Raw genomic sequence first — 24,048 nt, 5'->3', positions numbered from 1 at the left:
AGCTCTCAGAGCTTTGCTCCAAGCATTAGAACACACTTCCTCAGAACACTTCTTAGAGAACAATTTCTGTAGGGTATATGCACAGGAAAAAGTCTGATTAACGAAAAGTTTGCACACTACTGAAAACTGAGTTCCTTCAGGCTTCAAACCCTTTCAAAAAGAGGTAAGTCCAGGGGTAAAAGTATAATAAAGATGTTAATGATATTCTCCTTGTTCACTGAACTCAATTTCCCCTTGCTTTCTTCCTTCCTGTGCTATCATTTAGGTATTTCCCCCATCATAAACCCCACACATTTGCCACTATTTTACCTGCCTCTCTGAAAACTGCAAAGAAAATAAATCCAGTGTCCTGCTCACATTTTGGTATATGCAGCATGAGTGAATGAAGGCCCTGCTTGTGTTACAGCCAGCTCTAACCCACAGTCTCTGCAAGTGCCCTCCAAGGCACTGCCCTCTCCTCTTCTATGCTGTGATACTGAGGAAGGGACTGAACATGATTGCCTGATCCCACTGAACTAATGGTTCTGGTGAGCCCAGGGACAGCTTCCTGTGGTTTGATTCTGCTGAATTCCTTTTAGAAATGAAATCAAGGGTTTGATCCAGCATATTCTACAAAAGTTCCAACTCCCACTTCATTATTCTCTCTACTAGACCAGAGGGAAACATTTCAGTTAAGATTTTCTTGCCCCCTTTTCAGAGAGCTAGGGAAGGCAGATTTTACAAGATCAATACTCACTTTTTTCCACTTTTGGATATCTTTTTCATTTAATAGTGGAGTTTTAGTAGATGCTGGAATGTGACCTAAAATTCATTGCAGGCTTGAAATCTGAAAATATGAATCTTATGGTGTTCCTACCTCTATATGATTGAGTTCATTTTAACAGCAATGCAAAAGCTAGTGAAGCTGTTTTACCTTGAGAGTAACTAAGGACAGGGGAAGGAAACACAGTTCTTTCATTTTTTACCCTTTTGTAGATTCAGTTGTTTTTAAATTAAAATTGCCTGAAAAGACTGCTCAGTATTTTAGTGTATAAAGAAATCCAGCTAAAACCACAGTGCTAGTTTTCTTCCAGCCCTATCAAAAGCAAAACTAAGAACATTTTGGGACTCAGCTTGGATTTGCTGTCAAATTCCCATTATCTTCAGAGCCATCAATGTGAAATGTTCAAACCTTTCTGAACACAAGAATTTGGGGTTTTACTAGAATAATGAATAGATTTGTCTTTTCCACTCTTCTGTCAGATGGTGACTGCTGTTTTACAGAATTTTATGATGTCCATAATGGAGAGTGAGTGGAATAGCCTTAAGAAAGCTTTCACAAGACTACATAGCAATTGGATGCATTATTCTGTATGGTTTGATTATTTGCTACACTAATGTATTTAATGAAGGTACACTGATTATTATACAAATCATGGCATTATCTCAGACTGGTTTTAGCTCTCTCCAAGCTATATTTGGATGTAGAATGACCTTGTCCCTGCAAGAGGAGGTTTCTTGCACTGACACTGAAAAACTTTCCACTGCTTTTTGGCAACACCTGCATCTTCTTGATTAAAAATAATCATACTGCTTTAGAAACCTTAATTATTGAAGTTTGTGTGATGTAGCATGACATGAATATCATGCTATTTTCAAAGATACTGCTAACTGTAATGCCCCATGGTGAAGCTGATCTATAAGATTAATGGAGATAGGTAAATAATTAATCACTGTTAACTAGTGCTTTGCCTGAACTTTCAAAAATCTCCACCTAGTGAAAATTCTCCTTGCATAATTAATGCAAATTTATGCAAGCATGTGCCTTACATTGGGCACTTCATGTTGCAACTGTGCAGTCAGAATTCTGTATGTCATTGATATAGTGTAGGTAGACATGAAGTTGTATCTCAAAGGTTGTAATTTTTATTACTACTTCTGAAATTAACTTGACAGTCTCAGCAGACAGCAAAGCAAGCCTGAGACACCAGTAGGCCCCCACAAGAAAGAAGGCTCACAATTTCCTGGGCCATGTTTGCTAGAGTGCAGCCAATAGATGGAGGAAGTGGTTATTCCCTTATACACTCATTACCCCACATCTAGATTGCTGCATCCAGTCTTGGGCATTCCAAAGCAAACCAAGGGGAAAAACATATATATATCAATCTTGGGCATCATTCATGTTTCTCTATACATCTAGAATTATTCCCCTGGAGACTTTTCTGCAGTTCTTAATGCTAAAGTAGCTAAATCCTTCCCTAACAATAATTATTGTGACACTTCTGACAGATGGATTTATTGTCACATTTTGCAGCCCAGTAACAGAACTGTAAAACATTTAAACCAAAAGTTTTCACACGATTGGGATCTGTTTCATAACACAGCATGTAAATATGTAGCAGCAGAGGACATTATTGCAGCTCTAAGCATTCATCATCAGGAAAATATCAGGCAAAAAGGTATTAAGGAACATTCATGTAGTAACCAGTGACTATGTTTTTTTGCTGTGACTTAGAACATAAGAATCCTTTGCATAAGCAGGAAGAGCTGCAGCATTTAACTGATTTATCCTTGAAAAAAATTCTTGCTCTTTAAGTGTTTTATGACACAGTCACAAATCCGTTAATAACCAAGACAGGAGTCCTACAGAAAGTAGCTGTATCTGTTGTATAATCCTGATTCATCTCTAGCAAGTCCACTCTCTACCTTCATTGAGGCACAGTTCCTGTGAGGATGTAATATTCAAATACATCATGAGAGCACAGTGGAGCCATTCTCAAGTTCTGATATATTCTAACTTTTACAGGGTTGACTTTGAAACCCCAATATTGGCATTTTATGCTTTTATGCATATAAATTTCCTGTCTAGGAAAATAATCCTATTTACAAGCAGCAACTGCATCATGTGATGTTCTAACAGGATTAATCAAGAGGATTAGAATCTTCAGATCCATCACATAATCCTCTCTGATTCAAGCCAATACTTAAATCCCAGGACTGGAAGACAGTTGGGCAAATGGAACAGTAGAAAGTGGAGACGTTGCACAGGGTCAGACCAACTGAAAATAATGTACTGACATCACAGCAAAAAATACATCTGCAAAGAGCATCTCATGCTTAAAGAGCAGAGCAGTGCCAGAGTGTTCGTTTGGGAATTACTTTCTATTCTGAGCATTAAAAGAGAACAGTAGGGGGCTTCTGTAAGGTGGTATAGTACTTGTTAATTACTGTGTAATTAGCAATGTGTAACGTGCCACTGTAATGTGTCTGTGTGTGCATAAAGACACTTCAAAACTTTTTCACATTTCTTATTCACAGACAGATCTCATCTGTTTTGCTGGGGCAGTTGTAGTTGCTGGCTGGCGTTACAGGCGGGGAGTCAGGAGATATCATTTACAAGCGTTTGCCATCTAGTGGGCATCAGCAGTTTCCTCCCTGTTCAGCATCCCCCATCTACTCTCTCTTCATTTGCAAACCACAAGCAGCTAGGGAAATGGAGATCTGCAGGTAAAATTATCAATGTCCAGAGGCCAGAGCAATACTTAAATACCTCTTGAGTCTTCTCTTGTGGAATTAAGATGTTTTATGATGATCCTCTGTGCAAAGGTAAACTTACCCTTTACACAGCTCTAGTCTCAGGAGAAAGGAAGCTGCATGCAAAAACAACTCTGCCCTTATCACCTTCTTCTGTAGAACTCTTGTTAGGAAAGCCTGTTACTGTGTGCATTTGTGTTCATGATAGGTATAAGAAAATTAGTGTGCCCAGCTAAAGCTTCTTCAGCTTTCATTTTTGTCTCTGAAAACTGCAGTAAATCATAGTAATTAATAAAACACTGGTTTGCACTGAAGCTAGTAATAGTAGAAAGGTTGCATCAGAGGTGTTTCATAACACCATGTGTAATGATTCCTAATCTAATTTTTACATCTGGTAATTACCATCTAAATGTCAGTATTTTAACACAAATGTTATGAATGGCAGTGTGAGGTTCTTAACATTTGCCAACTCATCAAAATTATAGTCGTTAGTGCTCGAGTTTGTGGTCTCCTTGATAGCAGTTCTTATTTTAATTACAGTCTCTCCAAAATGCTGTAAGAAATCTGAGTATCGTTCCTAACAGTTTTCAAATACCTTCTCAGCTGAGTGGGAGCTTAGGGGGTCTACCACAGAAAAGCATTAATAAAAAGCATTTTTATGTGAACTATAATCACTCAAGCAGTAAGGTTTTGAGCTGATAATTATCTCACGCATGTAGTCTGAATACAGTGCAATGTAGTGGTGTCTATGTGTTGGTAGCCTAAAATGAGAATTAGACCTTGCTCATGAAATCAGTCTGATAGAACTGAATTACACTGGTGGAAAAAGGGACATCGAGGAAGAAGAAGGAATATGAGCAATGTCTGTCTGCATAAACTGTGTTCCTCAGCACCACCACATCTACAAGTCTTTTAAATACCTCCAGGGGTGATGATTCAACCACCTCCCTGGGGTGTCTCTTCTAGGGCAGAACAACCTTTTCAGTGAAGAAATTGTTCCTAATACCCAACCCAAACCTCCCCTGGTACAATTTGAGGCTGTTTCTTCTTGTCACTGGTTGCTTGGGAGAAGAGACCAACACCCAACTTGCTCCAACCTCCTTTCAGGGAGTTGTAGAGAGCAAGGTCTCCACTGAAGCTGATTTTTTCCAAATTGAAAAAACCCAGTTCCCTTAGCCACTCCTTACAGGACCTGCTCCCTAGTTAGTACTGCAGGTCAGTATAGCCAAGGACATACAACTAATGTTGTACCAGTTACACAAGTAAAACAGTACAGACTTTAAAAATTGAGTTAAATCTGTTATGATTCGCTGTTGAAATTATTCCAGTGATTTCTAATTTCGCTTGGCACTTCTCAAAGAACTTCATTCTATAAATTAAACTTCACAGTTTGAGACCAAAGATTCAAAGTGCCTATGAAACCTGCAACATCCTGAAGAACTGTAGAGCTGGGCAGGGGCCTACAAGAATGCTGGGGAGGGACTTTTTAGGCTATCAGGTAGTGATAGGACTGGGGGGAATGGAATAAAGCTGGAATTGGGGAGATTCAGGCTGGACATGAGGAAAAAGTTCTTCCCCATGAGAGTGGTGAGAGCCTGGAATGGGTTGTGCAGGGAGGTGGTTGAGGCCCCATCCCTGGAGGTGTTTAAGGCCAGGCTGGATGAGGCTCTGGCCAGCCTGATCTAGTGTGAGATGTCCCTGCCCATGGCAGGGGGTTTGGAACTGGATGATCCTTGTGGTCCCTTCCAACCCTGACTGATTCCATGGTTCTATATTTGTAGACAAACTGTTTGAAAAGAAAGTGGTTTTTTATATTCTTTCGCTTCTTTTATAGTGCCTTCAAAGCATGCCACCCCAAAATAAAGACCTTCTACTTTGCAACAGACTGCCTTGAAGAAATGAATAGGTAAGTTATGTTTCCTCTTTATCACAATGTATTCTGTATCATGGTACTCCAATAACTGAAAATATTCCATCTCACATACAAATACACTTTTGGAGTGGGAGGTAATGCTGATTGACAGTGTCCTCAGTACAGTTCACTTAGTTCCCCCTTGATTTCAGTAGGTACAGCATTACATGGTCTGCCTTGTTTCGTTTGCTGAAATTTTCTGACATGCCACAAGGCACAATGCTGCAAAGGAGTGTTGGGGAAGTTAGTTGTGCTGGTCTCATCTGCATTCATTAACATTTTTGTTTGTTAATGAGCATAAACTTCATCACACTTCTAATTTTTTTGTTGATCAAGGCTAGAAAGACTAACGTGGGATAAAATCTTCTGGTATGTAAGAGCAATGCATCCATACTAAAGCTCACACTTAAAGAGTATCCTACGGGATGGTGTAAGACAGTTTTAAATTAGCTCTGCCAGAGAAAAGCAATTGGAAGTAATTTCCTTGTAACAGGAATGAGATTGAACTAATGAGATATATTTAGTTTTTGTGCCAGAAATTTTTAACAAAATAAGCCCTCCCACCTGAAAAAAAAAATACAAACCCAAAGAACACAACCCCAGCAACAACAACAAAAAACCCAACAGTAATAATCCATTTTATTTATTACTTCACTTTCCTAACAGGGAACAGAGACTAACAAAGCTGAGCTGTGGGCATTGCTATGTCTTTGAATGTCCTTGGGTGTGTTGGGAGGCCATTAAAACTTGACTGGACAAGGCCATGAACAACCTGATCCAACATTAAAGTCAGCCCTGCTGTAGGTGGGGTGTGGGAACAGATGACCTCCTGATATCTCTTCTAACCTAAATTACTCTGTACTTTCATGATTCAGTGATGTAGGCAGAGCTTAGATAAAGGTCGAGAGGTACCTTTGATCCCCAAAGGCAGAGCCAAATGTTCTACCTCCTCCTGTTACTTCAGTAAATTGTTTATTCCCAGCTGAGGTGAAAAGCAAGGACACTTGGGACAATGTCACCATATTCTGAAGTCCTTCCCGGCATAGACTGCTAAAGCTTTGAGGTTTAGGTACTTCTTTCTACTTGCAGACTTGGACTCAGGAGCTGGGGGGACTTTGAATACTAATGTCTTAAAGTTAGTTTTATACTGAACATTTATATTCTGTGGACTGCCAAGAAATACTGCATTGATAGGTAAGACTGGCTGTGCTGAAGCATTTCAGGACAGTTCATCACTCGCTGCTGAGGATGATGATGTTGAAGTTGTTTTCAGGAGCATCTCACTGTGGCTAGCTGCCATTTTTACCATATAAATTTCACAGAATCATAGAATCAGTCAGGGTTGGAAGGGACCACAAGGATCATCCAGTTCCAACCCCCCTGCCATGGGCAGGGACACCTCACACTAGATCAGGCTGGCCAGAGCCTCGTCCAGCCTGGCCTTAAACACCTCCAGGGATGGGGCCCCAACCACCTCCCTGGACAACCCATTCCAGGCTCTCACCACTCTCATGGGGAAGAACTTCTTCCTCACATCCAGTCTGAATCTCCCCACTTCCAGCTTTATTCCATTCCCCCCAGTCCTACCTGATATCCTAAAAAGTCCCTCCCCAGCTTTCTTGTAAGCCCCTTTCAGATACTGGAAGGCCACAAGAAGGTCACCTCGGAGCCTTCTCTTCTCCAGACTGAACAGCCCCAACTCTTTCAGTCTGTCCTCATAGGAGAGGTGCTCCAGCCCTCTGATCATCCTGGTGGCCCTTCTCTGGACACGTTCCAGCATGTCCAGATCTCTCTTGTAATAGGGGCTCCAGAACTGGATGCAGTACTCCAGGTGGGTTCTCACCAGAGCTGAGAGGAGGAGAATCACCTCCCTTGACCTGCTGGCCACACTTCTCTTGATGCAGCCCAGGATCTGGTTGGCTTTCTGGGCTGCAAGTGCACATTGACAGCTCATGTTGAGCTTCTCATCCACCAGCACCCCCGAGTCCCTCTCGTCATATTTGCTGGAAAATATTTTTTCCAACATTAAAAGTGCTCCATTGTTCAATTATGCAATGTGGCTAAGGTCTGGTGGGTCCAAAACTGACATGTGAGAACCTTTCACTATTTTGAACTATGCATGGTCTCTCCCTTGCTTTCAGCTACTTCAGTAGTTATGATTTGTTGAAGTGCCATCGATCATATCTTTCTATTATACCATAAAATGTTCCGACTCGAGGAAAACCAGGGAGCCTTGACACACATTCAATAAACTGCTCTTACAATATTCATTGATTTTCCTGCACTGGGGAGCCAATGAAGCTGTCTTTATGACAGTTTACAGCCTTGGTGGAGAGTAACAGTTGGAAAGCTGCCAGTATATTTTCATACCATACTGCCATGTTAGTCTGGAATTTACAACAGCCTTTTTCCTGACTTTTTGGGTCTGCTTCCCATGAAAAGAGACAAAGGGTGACCTTCTTCTTGAAGTATTTTTTGCAGTATTTTTTCTTCAGAAACGCTGTTCCTGTAAAGTAATTCTAATTGGTTCCCCAGACCAAATGATGGATTGCTCTGTCACATCAATAAAATCCCTGGGCATCCCCTGCAGCCTTTACACGCTTCCTGGAATTCCTTCTCACAGATATCTGGTGTGAAATTTGAAATGAGTAAGCAAGATTCATACATGAAAAACAAACTTAAAATACTAATTTCACAAATCTCTGTCTTCCCAGCAAATTGCTAAGCATGTGATCTGTGGAAATAGGGCAAATGCTCTGCATGGTATCACACAGTCCTGCTATCACCACGGAGTTGAGCCACATTTTCTGTGCTGACAGAAGGGTAGATCCTTCACACTGAAAAGTGAGGGAGTTCTAATATGGAGAGGAACATTCTCTAGTCACTATGTGGAGAACACACATCCTTTCCTAATCTGAATTTGCCACCACCTTTTGTGTTAACAGCTGTTTGTATAGTTTCTTACTTCGGATTCACTGTTTAATTCGTTTTTTCACTCCAGAACATTTAATCTGCCTTTCATACTGTAATGCTGTTGAAAGAATTCTGTACTAATTGATTTGTGTGTAGCAGGTAAGAGTTACTCTGTTGCAGCTGAATTCTGCCTGCTGTGTTGCACAGTGCAGGCTTTGGTTTGCAAAATTAATGCTCATGCTGTTTTCTCAGGTCTTACATGAGCCTAGCTGTGTTCTTAGAAATTAATTAATAATGCAATTGATGAGCTCATCTTTTGCTTGCCACGGTCACAGGGCACTCCAAGCTTGTTAAAGGCCTCATTTCCCAGAACTGCTTCATTTGTTACCATACCATGCATAACCTCTTTATGGTCTTAATACTCCTAAGGAAATTAGCATTGAATTTAATATTCAGTTGTTTTACAATGTCTACGTGACTTAAAGCTGTCATCTGACTGAAGCATGCAATCAGGCACATTTACAATCATCTCATGGACTCCAAATATAAAATCTCAAAAAGTTCCTCATTTAGGCTGAATAATTTGGTCAAATTTGATTTGAATAACTGGGTTAACTTTGCAGTTTTAATAACTCCCATAAATATTTTGCATTCATTCAAAAAGAAGTATAACAGATATCTGCTATCCACTGGAATAGAATAACAATTCATTTTGTAGGAGCCATCCCCAGTATTTTACAAGACCAGAAACACAATATTTCCTTTAAAAGAAACTGTCTGAAAATCAAAGTATTCCAAATTAAATTAAAGTATCCTAAATTAATCAGTAAATGTTGATTGTCAGCAAATTTCAGGGTGAATATGCTCTGTATTTTGTATGGAATATGTGGTATACATGTTGGTTGTATGGAATATAACTGAGTTACTTAAGGCTTTCCTTAAATTATCCTGTTTATTACTAAAGTTCATTCAGCTGTCTTCCTTAAATTTCAGGCTCATTAGTCTCCTTGACCAATCTTGGCCAAATCAGATGGTGGGCCATTATTAATGCATCTTGTATAGTTTTAATTTACTTTCAATCTTCAGTTACAAACACATTCCTAAGAAAAGATCTTTGCAACCAAAGATTCCAGACTTACAATGCTATCAGACATTGCCCTTCTTAAACAAGAATTCCTAGAGAAGGGAATAGGAGAGTAATCATCTCAGATGTGTCTGCCCTAATTTAAGTTCTTTAATAAATAGAGCTCAGTTATTGATGAGCTCTTACTTCTCAGTCCTTCACCTAATGAAAAGCACAAAGATAATTCTGCAGGACAGGAAAGAGACTTCTCAGATAGAAATCTCTGAAATGGAGATTCACAGTGGTGTAAGTAAATATAAACAGCAGGTTTCCCTCTTCTTTTAATGTTCCTATAAACTTGACCCAACCCCAGGAAAAATAGCCAGTGCCAGAGGCCACTTCATTTCACTAATTTATTGTTGTCACATAAAAGCTGCAGCATAAGTAAAATCATTTTCTGATCAGGATTAGCTGCAGGCCACAGAGACTGGATGAAACCATGAGGTACATGGGAGTGAGCAATGCAACAGCAGAGCTACAATGCTCACTGGGAGAACACAGTGCATCAGCAAGTGCTAGGACTGAGCCATAAGTCTTCAAACTCTCCTTTTCTTGGCTAACCACCTGACTCCTCCATTCTATGATTTATGGCCTATTTGCCACAGAACTGCAAGCTACCATTTCCCTCAACACAGTTTGGGAACCACCGGCTTACGGCATTACACTAAAGCTGTTCAGAGTTTACAACACACAACTGCAATTACCCCAAAGCAATCCAAATTAGCATTCAGGTATGAATTTATCCTTAAGGCAGAGGAGTTGGGATTTGCACTATCTTTCTGCACTGGGTTAAATTACCAAATTAATTTAATCAAATTCTGCTGTAAATAATACCACTGTGAACTGGCATAGTTCTTGTGGGAGTTAGAGTTCAACTGCATTTAATACAGCAGATCTTGTGATTACAGTGCTGTACCTCTCTGTGATGAATGAACAAGCATTGCAGTCAGATGTTGTGATGTTATATTGGAGACACCAAATCCACACTGCAAAATCTGAAGTTTTTAGTAATAAAAATAAGTAATATACGTAACAAATGTCAAGCATTTAACAGTAATGTTTGGACTGTATGAGCTGATTTCTTTAAAAGAATGTGGAAGCCAAATTACAGAATTCCACAATAATCATCTCATCTCTTAAAAAAAAATACCCTCTAAAGCTCCCCAAATGCCACCCATACCTTTTCAGGTGACACTAAACTCCGGTTTTTTGCTGATAAAAATGTTTCCTTTTTCCAAAGCTTCCTTTTGGGGCAATCATTGGGTGAAAGCTGAGGTAAAATCTTCAATAACCAAGTAAATCATAGAATCATCTGGTTGGAAAAGACTTTAAGGTCATTGATTCCAACTATAACCTAACATCTCCCTGTACACAACTGTACACAACTCCCCCCCCAAATGACAGCATGTCACTAGTGGTGTCACCAGTCAATAGTGGTGTCCCCGAGGGATCAGTGTTGGGCCCTATCCTATTCAATATCTTTATTGATGATGTAGATGAAGGAATTGAGTCCATCATCAGTAAGTTTGCAGATGACACCAAGTTAGGAGCAGTGTTGATCTGTTGAAGGGTAGAAGGGCCCTGCAGAGGGACCTGGACAGGCTGGATGGGTGGGAAGAGGCCAATGGAATGAAATTTAACAAGGCTAAGTGCAGGGTCCTACACTTTGGCCACAACAACCCCAAGCAGCACTACAGGCTGGGGACAGAGTGGCTGGAGAGCAGCCAGGCAGAAAGGGACCTGGGAGTGCTGGTTGATAGTAGCTGAACATGAGCCAGCAGTGTGCCCAGGTGGCCAGGAAAGCCAATGGCATCCTGGCCTGTGTCAGGAATAGTGCAGCCAGCAGGACAAGGGAGGTTATTCTTCCCCTGTACTCAGCCCTGGTCAGGCCACACCTTGAGTATTGTGTCCAGTTCTGGGCTCCTCAATTTAAGGGAGATGTTGAGGTACTAGAACGTGTCCAGAGAAGGGCAACAAAGCTGGTGAGGGGCCTGGAACACAAACCTATGAGGAGAGGCTGAGGGAGCTGAGGTTGTTTAGCCTGCAGAAGAGGAGGCTCAGGGGTGACCTCATTGCTGTCTATAACTGTCTGAAGGGAGGTTGTAGGCTGGTGGGGGTTGGTCTCTTCTCCCAGGCAACCAGCAGCAGAACAAGAGGACACAGTCTCAAGTTGTGCACATGCTGAAGTACTGACAGTGTCACAGTCAGTGTAGGAATTGGCAGGTGCTTGCAGCAGCTAATAATTACCTTTAAGTGGATTCCCAGAACATTTAGATTGAATTATGCAGAGCAATGTGGCAAATCCAATAGAAGGTTACAGTAGGGTGAAGTTCAGCAGCCATTTGACTAATGAAGAAAATATCTTACTGTTATCTTAATAGATTTCTTTAAGCATCACCTTGTTTGCCATAACAGTGACCATTCCTTTTTGGTTTACCTAATCACTATTAGTTCACCTAATCACTATTAGTTCTGCCACAAGTGTGTTTGCAAACTGGCAAGAGAGGTTCCAGCTGGGTTAGTTTTTATGACAGTTTTGGTAGATATTATCAGGGTTTATTGTAGATTTTATCTGAAATTACAGTTATCATAAAGTAATTGGGTGCATATTCTCTGTGATACACAACCACAGTTATAAAGATGCTATTTCATTTGGTACCAGGAGGGTAATTTATTTGGGACAGAAGTAGTGAATCTTTTTGTGGGGGAAAAGCAAACAAACAAAACCAAACACTAAAGCAGATCTCTGACAACAAAAACAGATAGGGTGATGATAAAAAAGAAAAATAAAACAAAAAAAAGTCACATTAAGTGCAGAAAGTAGATGCACATGCAAAGAGGGCACAAATTTCCATGGTTCAGTTGTCAACTCTTAAGCTCTCTGAGGTTTTTTTCATGTTTTTCCAGCATGACAAATCTAAGAAGACAATGCATGAAACAAGATCAACAGAGTCGTGTCACATTATCAAATCAGAGAGTCCTTATGGCTTATCCCATGAATGATTTTACTAAACAAATTCCAGCAACTGTGACAAATAAAATAGCAGAAATACTGCTGCTGAGAGCTGATATATTTGGAGAGATGAGCTCATGGAGAACACTCTGCTCAGTGTTATATTTCACTGTGACACACCAGCTATGTTTTGGGGCTGCTTTTGTGTTGAGGAAAATCAAAGCATCTCATTAGCCATTCCTATTACAGGAACCCTTGTCCTGTTAAATTAATATCTTTCCTGTGTTACCTTAGAAAGTAGTGAAAATAATGTACCTTAGGAACCAAGATGGGAAATGTATTGTTTTATTAAGTGTCCAGTAAGAAAGACTGATGAGGAAGAAGCCAGTATAACAAGTAGAAAATCAATTTTAAATATGATTCTGTACTGCAAAGAATTTTACAGTGAATCCGGTTATCCCACCGATGTAAAAGGAAAAAAAAACGAATGCAAAGTTTTCAATCAGAAATTAAATATAAATTGCACTGAATAAATTCTGTGTATGAAATAAATGGTTCAAGGGAATCTATATTTTAATAGATTTAAAGATAATGATTCATTCAAATTTAACTTCCCTTTTAGCTCTGTTTTTTTCCTTTTAACTAAACAATCTCAAAACCAAAGAATTTCTGTACTGGAATATTTATAATACAAACCTGAGATGACAGGGCAAGGGCAGGTATTTACTGATGAAAATATGCAAGAGTGATAGGAAATATATAATTATTTATTTATTCTATTAATTAATGCCTCAGAATTCCATTGGCTTCATTTTTAAGGGAGCATTTAAGGGAAAGAAATGGTGAAAGTGGATAGACTCCTTTCTGAATTTCCACCTTTTCAGGCTATATCCTTCATTTGCTTTCTTCACTTGAATTAAATAGGGTTTTTTTCTGTGTAACAGCCATCTTGTACATGCCCAGGGTATCCAGCACTGGGGATAGTAACAAATAAAACATTTGAATCACAGAAACTTGCTACTTCCTGACCTGTTCTCCATGGATTTATGGAGCAGTCTTAACTGTAGCCCTAAAGATAACAGCCCTGTACCTCTTTCTTAAAAAAACCCAATTGTTAGCCTCTTGCTTTTGGTTTTTATTCTCCTACACTAAGTGTAATAGTTCTCTCAGATTTATTATAGCTGAAGTTGTCCAAATTGGTTCACTTTTTTCACCTCTGCTGTTTTACTCTAGGCTGTAGAAAGGATTAGGCAAGTGGGCAAAGTGTGCTGCCACTATGGAAACTATTGCTGCCCTTAATCCCAGAACCTCGCACTGAGCTTGGGCAGGCTCACCACCATACTTGGCAGGAGTAAATGACAGCAGGCAGCAAGCAGAAACTTACTGCTTTGGGCCAATGAGTAATGGTATGTTCTTGGTTTCCACCTATTCTGTTAGGACAGTGAAGCTACACAAAACTGCTTCCCTGGTTGTTTGGTCCACTTCAACATTTTCCAGTGCTTTTATTAAATGATTAGTAAGAGCTCCTAACTCCTGACAATTCAGGGCATTCAAGCATGACTCACTCTTCAGTATCAAGTTTTGATTATTGTCACAGCTACTCAGTTCATCACTGCCCTCAGTGCCTTTGTAAACAACAGAAGAGACCCTGGGCTGTAATCCTCTGGTACTAACCAGAATTATCTCAGTAAATTTAACTTAACTTCCTACAAAACAGCTCTATTTTATCCCAAAGCAATGGTAACAGTGCCTGTTTGTACTTCGCAGAATTAATTAAAGCCAAGTCTAATTTATCTAGAATGTAAGCCATTGAGACAAACTTACTGTCTATTTAGATGACTTGACTTGAGGCTTACCTTTCCCTTCATCTGGTTCACTAAGGCACAGGCAATGAAAAATAATTAATACAATTCTTGGTCTCTTGTAAGCTATTAGAGTGTAGCTCAGTAAGAGATATTAGGTCTTACGGAGATGTTGTAGAGTGCTGCAGGCAAATTGTTGCAACCAAGTCTCCTTGAGACACTTAGCACAGCTCCACATCATCACAACTGATTTCTATCTAGAATGCAACCCCTGTGGTTCATTGTGTGACCTAGACTCAAACTTGGTGCAATGTGCTGTTTGTTTGATAATCAAAGGAAAAGAGTTGTTGAAATTATCAAAGAAAAAAGGTTGAGTTTTGGGGGCAAGAAGAATCCAACTTTCTGCCTCAGGGGGCCAAGACAAACAGAGGTGTGCCTGTAACACTGCTGTACATGTACCTGCCAGAACAGCTCAGGTCTTTTTGTGATCACATGAAATTCAAAAAGCTGTTAGGGGTACCGCTACTGAAACCAAATTAGAGAAATGATCTCCTGGGGTCTTTTTCACACTATAGCTGCTCATCAGGTGTGGCATGTAGTCTTTGCACTGTATGACCCTCAATTAAACATCAGAGTCCAATTCTGACACATTGGCTTCCTGAATCCTGACATTTGCCTACAAGGCTTTCATTGCAGAGTTCAGAACCAAATGGCTGAGTTTCCAAGCTTTCCACTGAGAACTTTTTATAGCTTTGACTGCCTGTTTTCTTGAAATGAAAGTGGTTTGCTCATCAAGTTTACACAGCATTCCTTTGAACTGAGTTTGCATTTCCTTGGGAAGAAAAAAAAGTATGTTCACTGTAAGAAAAGGATCTGTAATCTCAGCACTTGTATAACTCCTGATTAACCTCCGAAACATTCACCCATGCCTTTTTAAAAAACACAAAACCTATAATTGAGTTTCTTTTTCTTTCATCAGAGAAGGTTTTATCATTATAAGCCAGTGAACATCATCAGATAACCCTTTTTGTCATCTTGACAAAAGGACTAACTCTAGATTGCGGTAAATGAGGTAAGAAAGTACTTATAGCTATAGATGAGGATCTTGTTGCCCTTTGGAAGATAAACATCTGAGCAGTCTTAGGGAAGGAAGAGTACCTCTGATACTGCCAGATTTGGACATCGAGGTCATAGGAGTAAAGCTGATATTCTGTGTGTGCTAAGAACATCCATGTTCTCCTGAAGCTTATATAGTAACACTTTGACTGTTATCACAGAATGGTAGAGGTTGGAAGGGAGCTCTGGAGATCATTGAGCCTAACACCCCTACCAAAGCAGGGTCACCATCTACATGTGCTTCCAAGATCTAAACCCCTCAAATTAACGGGGAGCAAGAAGATAAATTTAGCAAGACATTTAAGACCATTTGAATTTCCATGCAGTGACCACCAAAACAGCCGAGTCTGGTTTGACTTTGAGATCACTGATGAGTCCCAATTTATCATTGCTGCTTAAGGAGAACCTGAGTTGCAGTCACTGAGACATTCTGCTTAATTGCCAAAGGCATATGGTAAAGTATGACTAGAACTATTTTACTTCAGTGCTAATGGGTTTAGAAATTCAGGGACAACTGTTGAAAAATAATGAACACAAATGCTTAATAATGAGCAAGGGTATGATGTGGTTTCAATTACTGCAGTAAAGAATGTGCCTTTCAAGGGAAGCAAATGTCAAGTGATCAGCATGGCAGTTGCTGAATGAAATTATGCTGGTGAGCACTGCAGAAAAGCTTTTCTGTAAACCTGCTATAAGCCATTTGAAATTTACTTCCTTCATGATACAGATGAGTTATTGACATGCTGATACAAGTCTCTGTAAGCTGTCCTCACCCTGCAGCTGATTCTTGTAGAAACTAATCATCATTTCCATTTTTATTTCCAATTTGCTCACTTCTGTTTTAATACTGAAAGGCAAAGCAATATTATTGTGCAATTCTTTATATTTTTATAGTTTTGCAAGTAAATTAAACCCTGTAACAATTCCCTGTGAGTAAGAAGTAAATGTTGTTGTCCCCTTTGGATCCTTATGAACATCATAAGTTATGTAGAACAATTTGCTGAAGGCCATACAATGAGTCAGTGTTAGATCCAATATTACAGATTAAGATCATTGCTCTGAGTGACTGCAGAGTGCTGCCTAGAGCAGGAGATCAATACATGCTGAACTCAGGGCTATTTTTAGTAGAGAGCTCACTCCTCATACTCTGCCTCCTTGCTGTGTACACCATCTTCCACCTAACATGCTCTTAGACCTTAACATTACACATGTCCTCAGAAGCTTTTTGCTGTTCTACAACAAGCGGAAAAGAATGACCCTGAATAGTTTCCTTGTTTGAATCTGCAAAGCCCTGTCCTTTTGATGGAGTATCTATGGTTCATGAATGGCTTTCTTGAAGTCTTTGAAAGATGTTTTTGTCATTATATGATTCATTAACCAAGAACATAATTATTAACAAATTTTTTGTTGCAGCATTAGTAGAAGAGCTGCTTCTAGAAGGCACTTACGTGCAGCACGACAGTCAATAATTTAGTCACTGAGTAAGGGAATACTGAAGAACGCATCCCAATCATTACTGATGTCTGTTAACAGGGCTTTTTTCTTCATTTATATTTCCTTGTTAATGAAAAGAGGCTGATTCTTGAGTTTCCATTTCCTGAACATTAAGAAGTTACTTTCCTCTCTTCATGTTATCATAGTATGATAGAATAATTGGGGTTGGAAAAGACCTCTAAGATCATTAAACCATGTCCTAAAGTGCCATACCCACAGGTTTCCTGAACTCCTCTAGGGACGGTGACTCTACCACCTCTCTGGGCAGCCTGTTCTGATGCCTGACCACTCTTGCAGCAAAGAAACTTTTCCTAATATTCAACCTACGCCTGCCCTGGTGCCACTTAAGGTCATTTCACACAGAACCACAGAATGCAAGGGGTTGGAAGGGACCTCGAAAGATCATCCAGTCTAATCCTCCTGCCAGAGCAGGATCACCCAGCGTAGGTCACACAGGAGCACATCCAGGAAAAAAAAGACCCCATCCAGCTAGCAGTGCTGCTCTGCTGAAATGCTGTGAGAATGGGGCAGCTCCTGATGCTGATCTTGGAGGCTGATCTCTGTGGCCTTTTTCCTGTCTGGCAATTATATTTTTGTATCAAGATCCAGTAATCCTACATAAAGAAATCTCTGTGGATATTTTCCCACAAAGAAACCATAAGATTTTTCTAATGAAACAAAGAATCTTATTTTTGGTCAGATTAATTAATTTAGGGACAAAGAAAGAAAGCAGACCCATCCAATGGCATTTAACAAGTCCAAGTGCCAGGTGCTGCACTTTGGCCACAACAACCCCATGCAGCACTACAGGTTGGGGACAGAGTGGCTGGAGAGCAGCCAGACAGAAAGGGACCTGGGGGTACTGGTGGACAGCAGCTGAACATGAGCCAGCAGTGTGCCCAGGTGGCCAAGAGAGCCAATGGCATCCTGGCCTGGATCAGGAATAGTGTGGCCAGCAGGAACAGGGAAGTCATTGTGCCCTGTACTCAACACTGGTTAGGCTGCACCTTGAGTACTGTGTCCAGTTCTGGGCCCCTCAATTTAGGAAGGACAATTGAGAGACTTGAATGTGTCCAGAGAAGGGCAACGAGGCTGGGGAGAGGCCTCGAACACAAGCCCTATGAGGAGAGGCTGAGGGAGCTGGGATTGTTTAGCCTGGAGAAGAGGAGGCTCAGGGGTGACCTCATTGCCCTCTACAACTACCTGAAGGGAGGTTGTAGCCAGGTGGGGGCTGGTCTCTTCTCCCAGGCAGCCAGCACCAGAACAAGAGGACACAGTCTCAAGCTGCACCAGGGCAAGTTTAGGCTCGAGGTGAGGAGAAAGCTCTTCATGGAGAGAGTTGTTAGCCGTTGGAATGTGCTGCCCAGGGAGGTGGTGGAGTCACCACCCCAGGAGGTGTTCAAGAGGGGATTGGACGTGGTACTTGGTGCCATGGTTTAGCGGTCATGAGGTCTTGGGTGACAGGTTGGACTTTGATGATCCTTGAGGTCTTTTCCAACCTTATTGATTCCGTGATTCGGAGATGTGAAATGCAAATATTGAAGTGCTTTCAATTTACCAAATCTTGTTTTAGAAACCTAAGGTTCTGTGTTAAAAAAATCAAAGGAAAATAATGTTTATATCACAGCTCAAAAAGCCTAAACATGCATAACACGTTGCATGAATCTAGACTAGAAAATAACCACTGAAAAACTGTCAGCGTCTGGTTTAGCCACTTGAATATACAAATTTAATACAACTTAGCTCCTAATACAGGTTTGCATACCATTATTGTCATAATTCTGTTTCACAGTACTTCGGCAGTTCAGGCAAGTTCTTGAAATTGATAGCTGTAGCAATCAGAATAAATGCAATTTGCTGCTTTACTCAATGTCTCTGGTAACCATTCCACACAAATAGTTTGCAGATGCAGCTTAGAGAGAATTTGATCCTCCTTAAGGTGGAGACAGAGCTGGACATCCTCTGTTCTACGCAGACTATTTAACAATTTCATTTAGTCATTGCTTAAGTCACCATATTGGTATCTATGCTTCATGTTTGCTTGATGACATATAGAAGACTGATGTCATGATTTTGCAATTTTCTAAGCAGCAAAATAAAATGCAAGAAGGAATACAAGGAATAAAATACAGTCTGATACTCCAGTAGGCAACCATCCTCCAGCAGATATGAACAGAAATCCAAAAGTACATCTGAAACGTCCTTCACTTAAAATTATTAACCCATGAAGACGGATGGAGTGTGTTTTTAGCAGCCTGAACAGTGTTCAGTTTCTGGACTAAGCATTTTCTGACTTTTCCAAACATATCTATGCCCCTACATTTGCTCTAGATGTTCTTTACATATCTCTCTTCCTCATTTTCTGTTGTTCTATTAGATGGATGAATCGTTTGGGTCTGGCAGCAATTGGTTACACACCTGATGACAAGGATATTCATCCAGATGAAGGTAATGCTTCAGAGCTCATCATTAGGAGAAGACAGCAGCAAGTACATTCTGATCAATATTCGAACAAAGCTGGAAATGTCACGATTCACCTTTTATTAACATATGTGTCATAACTTTTAAATATCAATTTTCATGAGAACCCATACCCTTGAAGAACTCTACTTAGTGGTGTGACCACCAAAGGAAATGAAACCCTGAGTAATCATCTTAAGAAATATTTGAAACAAGTGATAAGAGAACAGAAGGTTCAGGGTGAGGTACCCAGATCACAGACACTGGGTGTGCTCCTCACCGTAGAGGTCAATACGTCCTTTTGAACCATTTTGGCATCTCCTGAGCTCAGGAGCCAGCCTTGCTTTTTCACCATCACTCATGGTGGAACCTGTTATATAACATAATTAAACGAAGGGTTGATTCTCAGCTCTGCTTTAGCATTTGGAAAGGAAGTTTCTCTTTCACGGTCTGTGACCAGCAACTGGTTTTTACATACAGTGGGAGCTAGGTGCCTAACCTGCTTCCTGCAATGCTCTCCTAAAATGTTTGGAGGTTCTTCTACAGATCTGTGTATCTTTGGTGACAGACGTTTTCATGACTCTGTTCCTTAGTGAATGCCAAGCCACCTAGGCGACCAGGAATGTCTACCTTGGCACGTTGATGCTGCTTTTAAAATGTGTACCCACTTTCTTGTGGCATGTGAGTGATACCCAAAATGCTTTGTTAGCAGATTACTGGAGTGAAAGTGACCAGGATGACATCGAGGGCTCTCTAACCCTGAAGCAGGAAGGCTCCTCAACGCTGTGTGACGCCTACCATCGAACACCCTCAGTGAGTTATAAGTATTGCATTTGGCAGTAGGTCACCAAAAAATATCTGTGCCTTGAGTTGCATTTTCCTTGTTTGGGAATATTTAATTACTATAATGGCAGAACAAAGATAGATCTCATTGCAAGAATGAAATTACTGTTGCTCCTAGTGAGCCAAGACCTGAATGTTTCCATAACAAGTCAGTTACAGAGGAAGCAGAGGTAAGTGTCTCCTTAGCTATGACATAGCTATGCCACCAATACAATGACATTTTGTGTAGGATTTGGGAGACTACACCTAACAGTACAAACAGAATATTCCAATATTGACTTCAGGCTATGAAAAGAATGTGGTGGATGGCATAGTTTCTGTTAACTGAGGCTGGTTTTCAAGTATGAGTATCGGACACTGGATGCTAGAAGTGAAGACCAGATCACATTCATGCAATAAACATGTTTTAGTACAAACTATTTAAGAACAGATAATTAGAGACAAAGGGTTTTTTTACAGCATGAAGCATTATGCTGTAATGCTACTATGGCACTGTTATGCACAGTGCCATAGTAGCAAAAGAGTCTTCTGTTAGTGTCATAAGATGTTAAGTAGCTGATAGAAGTACTTCTAATATAATGTGTGCAGACACGGTTTGATAAATCAGGGGAAAACCCCAACATTTTGTATACAAACAGGCTCTAGCAGCAAAGAAGGACATTTCTGTGACAGGGCACATAGGCTGTGATAATTATTCGATGTTTCTAAGCACAGATAGGACTGTTCTCTATTTTTCTTTCAGATTTTTCTCCAGCGTGAATGACACGATCCTCACACAGCCAGAACCACAGAAAGAGTGACTGAGACAACAGCATCACATGGGTGAAGTTCAGACTGATTTTCACCCATGTGATGCTGTTTTATCAACTGAGATACAGGTTAAGCCCCTCCCTTTCTGTTTTTCCATTTTTTTGCCTTTCTCTTTGAACTTAAATTGCTCACAAACCCAGAAGAATTAATCAGAATAATATGGGAAGTTCATCAGTCCCCTAAAATTCAAAAATCTTCCTGGGTGCTGAAGGTTGGGTTTTTTTTTTTATGTTTGGCTGGATACTTATCCCCTTAAAAAAAATCCTCTCAGGATTTCCTTTGAGGACTTTCATGTCTTCACAGCACACTGCTGGACTTGAGTGTAAACTGGATAGGTCTTCAGGAACACTGTACCAGTATTACACATTTCCTTCCAGCAGAAGCTTGTGATGGGCAGAGAATGTGCAAAACAAGAATAGGGAGTGGTTACAAGACAGCCCTTACATAAAAGTTCTCACTGCTAATTCTGTTCTGTTCACAGAGGTTTCTCTTCTGGCACATCAACACACACATCAGTCCATTTTATTGGTGTATCTCACATGATGTTCTACGCTATGGTCATTTGCCTGGGTCTGTTCCAACTTTGTCTTACAGCCAGATGCTTTTGTATCTCTTCAGGTGAATTCTTCAAGCCCCTTCCCTGAAGCCAAGCACAGCCGACACTTCTCAAGCGAATCAACGTACTCTCACTCTTCTGCAGAGGACTCTCGCCAAGACGTAGCAGGCAGCACGCACTTCTCGGGGTGCAGGCCTCCCTATCGAGAAAGACGCTCTTGGCAGGACCTGATAGAGACTCCATTAACCAGTTCAGGGCTCCATTTCCTGCAGACTGTTCCTCCTGAGGCAGAGTACACGAGCGGCCGGCCTGGAATGTCACCAGACAAACGAAGACAAGCCACGCTGCCAGTGCAAAGGCGCCATAACTATGAGCAGGATGGGCCCTTCCCTTTGGTGGAATGTCAAAGGGGACACAGCTCCCACAGCAGGCCACAAAAGCAACGCAGTCAAAGCCTTCCCCGAAACAGAGATGTCAGGGGTAAGGGATGTGTAAAATCCGTAGAAGGAACAGATGACCAGCTAGAAGAGAAAGCTCCTATTAGAAGGCATAATAGTTTCTGTGCAGAAGGTGAGCTTTTGAAGGTGTTCCGATCCTCTTCACTGCCGTTGAAAGCCAGAACAATGCTGCCGTTATTCCCAGCCAGGTTTTTGTTGTTGAACTGGTTTACATTTGCAGATTCATCAGCTGCTATGCAGGAGTTTGTACCTGAAATGCTGGAATGTAGTGCTGAGGATGTAGCTCTGGGGCTGATCAAAATGTTCCTGTTTATCAAAACATTGGAAGGCTGTGTTACAGGGTAACTTTATACACAAATCTGCAGGATTGCTCACTGGTTTTAGAGGCTTCATCTGAATGATTGGATTTGTTGTCAGGTTTCTTTCTTTTCTTTCAGAAAACATAAAAGAAATTGGAGAAAATACAGATGGCCTACAGGAGCTGTACAAATCCCTGGAACAAGCTAGCCTGTCAGCTTTTGGAGAGCAGCGCCCTTCCACCAAGCAGGAGTTCCGCAAGTCTTTTGTGAAGCGATGCAATGATCCAGTGATCAATGAGAAGCTTCACCACATCAGAGTTCTCAAGAGCACTTTAAAAGTAAGGCTTCATCCTTAATTTTGTGTCTAAGCAATATAAACTAGTAGAAGTATAAACTGTTAACGGTTTAGAATTAAGCTCCAACCCCCCTAAAAACAACTCATGAAAGCAAACATGTTTCAGCTTAAGGAGAAAAAAATATTTGGCACTTTCTATAGACATGATGTAGAAAGAGTCCAGGACTGAACTCTCAGACAGTTTTGGTTGTAGTAGTTCCTGCATATAGGTAAAAGATTCAAGTGTCCATAGTAGTTTCTCCAGCACTTTAAAATGAAGGAAAAAAACCAAAGTGCTGGAATAGAAAATGTGGCATAAATTTCCTTTTGACATGTACTGTGTCTTTCTGGAATTTGATAGGCCAAGGAAGGGGACCTCACAGTTATCAACAGCCTTCTGGACGATCCCAACTTAACATCAAAGAAGTTTAAAGATTGGAAAGTAAAGAACTATGAGTTTTTCCTGGACATTTGTGAGTACAGTGCTGCTGTGAAATCTCAGAATGGAGCCTCTGAACTTGCAAGCTCAGCACCAATGCTGACACACACGCATTCCTTCATTGAAACTCATGTGTGACAGGACCTGGGTCCTGAGTCATTGCTGGGTGCCACCACAAACTAAGACAAACACTGTAATATTTATTGGTGACGTACTCAGCAGTACTGTAAATAAACTGGGTAAGAGAATAGTGCCACAGGATGCCTCCTACATTGCATGATAAGACAATAATATTCCTTATGAAGCTTTTTTTGTTTGCTGTTCTCAACTGCTGTCCGTATCAAGCTCTGCATTAGAAAGAACCAGTGCAGAAGTGTAACTGAAGATAAAAACCAGTATGTTTAAAGTACTGTAATAAAACTAAGCTTATAGTATCAGCTCCTACAATCATTTTATATATTTAGATATACATCAAGACATAACTGTGTATATAAAACATAAGGTGGTAGTTGACATTTACTTTTAAAATTCCCTAAAGTTCACATTTCCATACATCTTTTCTGGAGAACAGTAGAAAATTAAAACAGCTCAACTGGCCACCCTTAGCAAGGAACCTTTAGTTTTGCAACATTTCCAGGCACTCACCATCTTTGCAAATACAAGGACAGAGGTATCAAAATGTAAACTCAATCCCTATAGTGTGCCTTAAAATGTACACTGTACATCTAGCAAATAGACCCCACTCTGGCCCTATGGGCATACTGTACACACCATTTAGATACTGTGTTTGTCACAGCCTGTGCCTGCCTTCACAAGCAATGGGGAGAAGCCAGCAGGTACAGCACAGGGCTTCAAATAGGAGCAGAACAATGGTGGTTGTTCACTAATGCTGCAACTTAAACTGATTTTAATATGATTTGAAGTATTTCATGGTGAAAGGAAAAACATCTGCGCTGGGTATGCTACACACTGCAGGTTTTCATGGTTTCTTCACTGTGAATTTAAATGACACGTGACTGTGAG

At 40.6% G+C, this 24,048-nt stretch overlaps 1 protein-coding gene across 1 annotated transcript in view; it reads left to right on the top strand.

Annotated features, from left to right (window-relative positions):
* The window catches only part of LOC128972456 (connector enhancer of kinase suppressor of ras 2-like), a 198,619-nt gene extending 175,456 nt beyond the window's left edge, over window positions 1–23,163 (top strand). The window contains exons 21-26 of the mRNA XM_054388444.1: window positions 5,348–5,419; window positions 19,204–19,274; window positions 19,996–20,099; window positions 21,558–22,065; window positions 22,391–22,590; window positions 22,948–23,163. Coding sequence (XP_054244419.1) covers window positions 5,348–5,419; window positions 19,204–19,274; window positions 19,996–20,099; window positions 21,558–22,065; window positions 22,391–22,590; window positions 22,948–23,163 — 1,171 coding nt within the window. The remainder of the gene's footprint in view (window positions 1–5,347; window positions 5,420–19,203; window positions 19,275–19,995; window positions 20,100–21,557; window positions 22,066–22,390; window positions 22,591–22,947) is intronic.
* Window positions 23,164–24,048: the final 885 nt, after the last annotated feature.

Source organism: Indicator indicator, chromosome 17 (genome assembly GCF_027791375.1).
Source record: "Indicator indicator isolate 239-I01 chromosome 17, UM_Iind_1.1, whole genome shotgun sequence".
In the NCBI taxonomy this organism is placed as follows: Eukaryota; Metazoa; Chordata; class Aves; order Piciformes; family Indicatoridae; genus Indicator; species Indicator indicator.
Note: the sequence above shows the minus strand (reverse complement) of the source record. Positions and strands in the feature narration are given on the sequence as shown.